This window comes from Pteropus alecto, unplaced genomic scaffold, assembly GCF_000325575.1.
Source record: "Pteropus alecto unplaced genomic scaffold, ASM32557v1 scaffold134, whole genome shotgun sequence".
In the NCBI taxonomy this organism is placed as follows: domain Eukaryota; kingdom Metazoa; phylum Chordata; class Mammalia; order Chiroptera; family Pteropodidae; genus Pteropus; species Pteropus alecto.
The window spans coordinates 5,223,598-5,226,755 of NW_006436283.1; the positions used below are offsets into that span (position 1 = coordinate 5,223,598).

General features: G+C 60.5%; 1 protein-coding gene across 3 annotated transcripts in view; it reads right to left on the reverse strand.

The window, feature by feature from the left end:
- The window catches only part of RAB37 (RAB37, member RAS oncogene family), a 56,809-nt gene that overhangs the window by 6,240 nt on the left and 47,411 nt on the right, over positions 1–3,158 (reverse strand). The window contains exon 1 of one of the 3 annotated variants that reach the window (XM_006912255.3): positions 2,029–2,158. The exons of 1 other annotated variant lie outside the window; for it this stretch is intronic. In XM_006912255.3, the coding sequence (XP_006912317.1) occupies positions 2,029–2,121 (93 nt within the window). In that variant the 5' untranslated portion in view covers positions 2,122–2,158. Of the gene's footprint in view, positions 1–2,028; positions 2,159–3,158 lie in introns of those variants that run through there. One more of the 3 variants, XM_006912253.3, reaches the window with a different exon arrangement.

A 3,158-nucleotide genomic window follows, 5' to 3' on the forward strand; every position in this document is an offset into this window, starting at 1 on the left:
ATCACTGGGCCCCTGCAGGGCAGGGAGTGTGGGGCGGTGGGGTGTGTCCCGCTCCTGGCCAGCCTCTCCTCCCCTTCTCTGGGGGCCATGGGGTGGCAGAGGACAGCCCTCTGTCCAGTCATTCCTTAATCCCGGAGAACAGACGTCTGGCCCCAATGCTGCACTTTCCCAGCGTGCTGGTCACATCATGGGTCGAGCAGGGACTAGGTTTCAGTTATTTTTGAGGCTCTGACCTTGACAGTGGCGCCCGAAGGCTTCCCTGCTGTGTGCCTGGGATGTTGGGATTAACTAACTTTGGTGGAGAAGTGGGAGGCTCAGTAAAAGGTGTATGAAGGCTGGGGTCCTGGCTCATAAATGTTTTACTGGGGACTTGGGGACGATTCCTTAACCCTTCTGTGGTATGGTCTCCACTGTGGCTAGGCCTTTCTAAAGTCAGTCAATGGCTAGGACCAATAATGCTGGCGTGAACGACCTAAGACTCCAGCACAGCGGTGCAGGACTGGGTACCGCCTGCTGGTAGCCCCCATCCCCTCTAATCCAATCCAAGGACCTCCTGCCAGCCTCCTCCCATTCTGTCCTGGACTCAATCTCCAGGGGTGGTCTTGGGACACGCAGGCTGGTGAAGGCCAGCGGCCAAGTCTCCACAGGTGCTGCTTGGCCCCGGGGAACGATGGAGGGCTGGGCGGCCCTCTGGAGCCTGCATTGCTCCCTGGCTCCTAGGTCCCAGCCCCCATGGGGGAAGGAGGGAGGGAGGGAGAGTGAGCTCCTGTATACCTGACAGATCACAGCTGCCTTGAGCAAACGATGCCAGCCACCTACCCAGCCGGGCAAATCCACTAAACACAACCAGCGGACCAGCCTCGCCACCTCCTAGGCAAACAGCTCAGTTGGCTTGTCTGGCAAGGAGGTCAGGTGGTCCCCACCAGCATGGGGGCTGGCCCTCAGCGGTGCCCCTCCCACAGAAGGCGCAGGGGCCCATTTCCTGCCCAGAGCCCACACAGGACGCCTATCTCAACAGCTCTGGGCGGGTGACTTGTAAAGTGGCTTCCTCTGAAACAATGGGGGTGGAGGCCATGGGCTCCTATGGAGAGTGAGCCCCCATGTGTGGGGAGGAAAGCAAGGCACAGAAAGAGGCAGGTCTCCTTCAAGGCCATGTAGCATGAGACAGGATAGCCCCCTCGTTTATTCCCAAGCCTAGATGAAGAGTGGGTCTGCGCTCCTTCTGCACCTCTTTCAGAGTTCCTGGGATTTGCCTGCTCCAAGGGCACGGAGGGAGGACAGACAGACCAATGTCCACCGCCACCCTCACCTGCTTCTGTACAGGGCCACCCTGCGGACGCTCGGAGGCCCAGAGAGCTGAGGTGTGCTCTCCCAGGTGGGGAATTTGTGACTAACCACTGAGATCTTTCTCGGGTTCTAAAAATTCGCAGGTGGGCCTGCATTCTGGCTAGCAACATCTTTCTGGAAGAAGGTGTGAGAAACTGGCGGAAGGGGAAGAGATAGGACTTGGGGGGTGGGCACCCGGGGAGCTAAAGAGTTTAGAGCCTAAGGCCTTGAAACTGGATGCCAAGTCTCAGCTGAGAGCTCAGCTGGGAAAAGGGCATTAACCGCAAGTAGCTCGGCCGCCAGGGGGCGTCCTCTCTGGGTGTCTAGGCATCCCTATTTCTTAGTACTTCGGGTGCCTGTACCCAGTAGAGTTAACCCTTGCCGAGAAGCATGGGATTTCCGGGGGCTCGGATTAGCTGGCGTGTGGCAGAAGAAAATTGGGATGGGGAGTCACTTCCGACCTTCCTCTTCCAGTCTCAGATGAGCCATCCCAGATCCCTGGAAATTGGGATGGGCCCAGGGGCTGTGTTTCGACCCTCCCTCCCCACTCTGCAGCCTGAGGGAAGGGCTGAGTCCAAAGCAGACGCAGCCAGAAAGGCTCTTGGGTCCGGGAACGCCAAGGTCTCAGGGCGAAGGGCGCGGGAGGGGTGGCCCTCAGAGCAGGCACGGGAGTCCCCATCTCTGGGCGCAGTGCCCACCCACCTTTCCCGTGAGGTCATAGCTCGGACTGCAGGGCGGGGAGCGCTGGGGAGTCTCGCTATCCCGGGTGGCAGCGGCGCCAGGCGTGCCCGTCATTTCTCCGGACGAGAGGTGAGCTGGGGCCAGTGGCAGGCGAGGGACAGCGCAGGAACAGCTCCTCCTTAGGCTCCACCCACTACTTTCCCCCTCCACTGCCCCGGCTCGGACCCTGACAGGCTCCTCCCTCCGTCCCGCCACCCCAAGAAACTACACGGGCCCGGAGCGGGCTGTCCCACAAGGGCGTGCGGTACCGCAGCGTCAGCTCCCGAGGGGGCAGGCGGGCCCCCTAAGCAACACTGACCCGGCCTCCTGCTCCTACCCCAGGACTGGTCCCCCAAGGTCGCCAGCCGTCGGGGTTAGGCTCCCACCGGGAGCGGTATCTGGAAACGCCGCCCGCTGCGCGAAGTCTGGCATCGCTGGGACCCGCGCTCCGGCGCTTGGGGTCCCGCTGCCGCTGCGCAGCGCGACCAGCAGGTGGCGCCCGAGGCCCGGCCCGCGGGCTATCAACCGGCGGCTCCAGGGGCGGGGTCGGGGGAAGGCTGGGGACGCCCCTACCCAGCGCCGCGCTGCGTTTGAGAGGAGGCGTGCATGCTGATTACAGCTCCCAGGTAGTTTCACTTTTGTTGATGCAGCCTGGCCCGAGCTCATGTGAATATAATTATATTTACCGTCCGATATTCACCTTGCAGCACATGACGCCTGGTTAGTTGGTGTTCGAACTTGACCCTTTAGTGTGGATCGGTTCTCATTTCTCCCTGACCTGTCGGTCTGCGCCCAAGATGTCCCATCATGGGAAAGCCTTCCTCGCACACCCCTACTAATCTAGGCACTCCTGAAGGCAAGGCTGGTCTCACAGACACGTGGCCCCCTGCCTTTGGTACTCAGTAGACCTTAAGCGGTTGGTATCAAATGGATTCATGAAGTGGTGGATCATTTAGAGCAGAGTCTCCAGGACATCCTAGGAGCCCTGCAGCTCCTGGTGACAGAGGGTAGGAGTGTGTCCTGGATTGCCCATAGCAGAGTTCAGGAGCTGTGGCCCGGGCCAGCCATTCAGTTATTCCTGTCCCAGCATCCTAGACAAGCTCATTCATGGT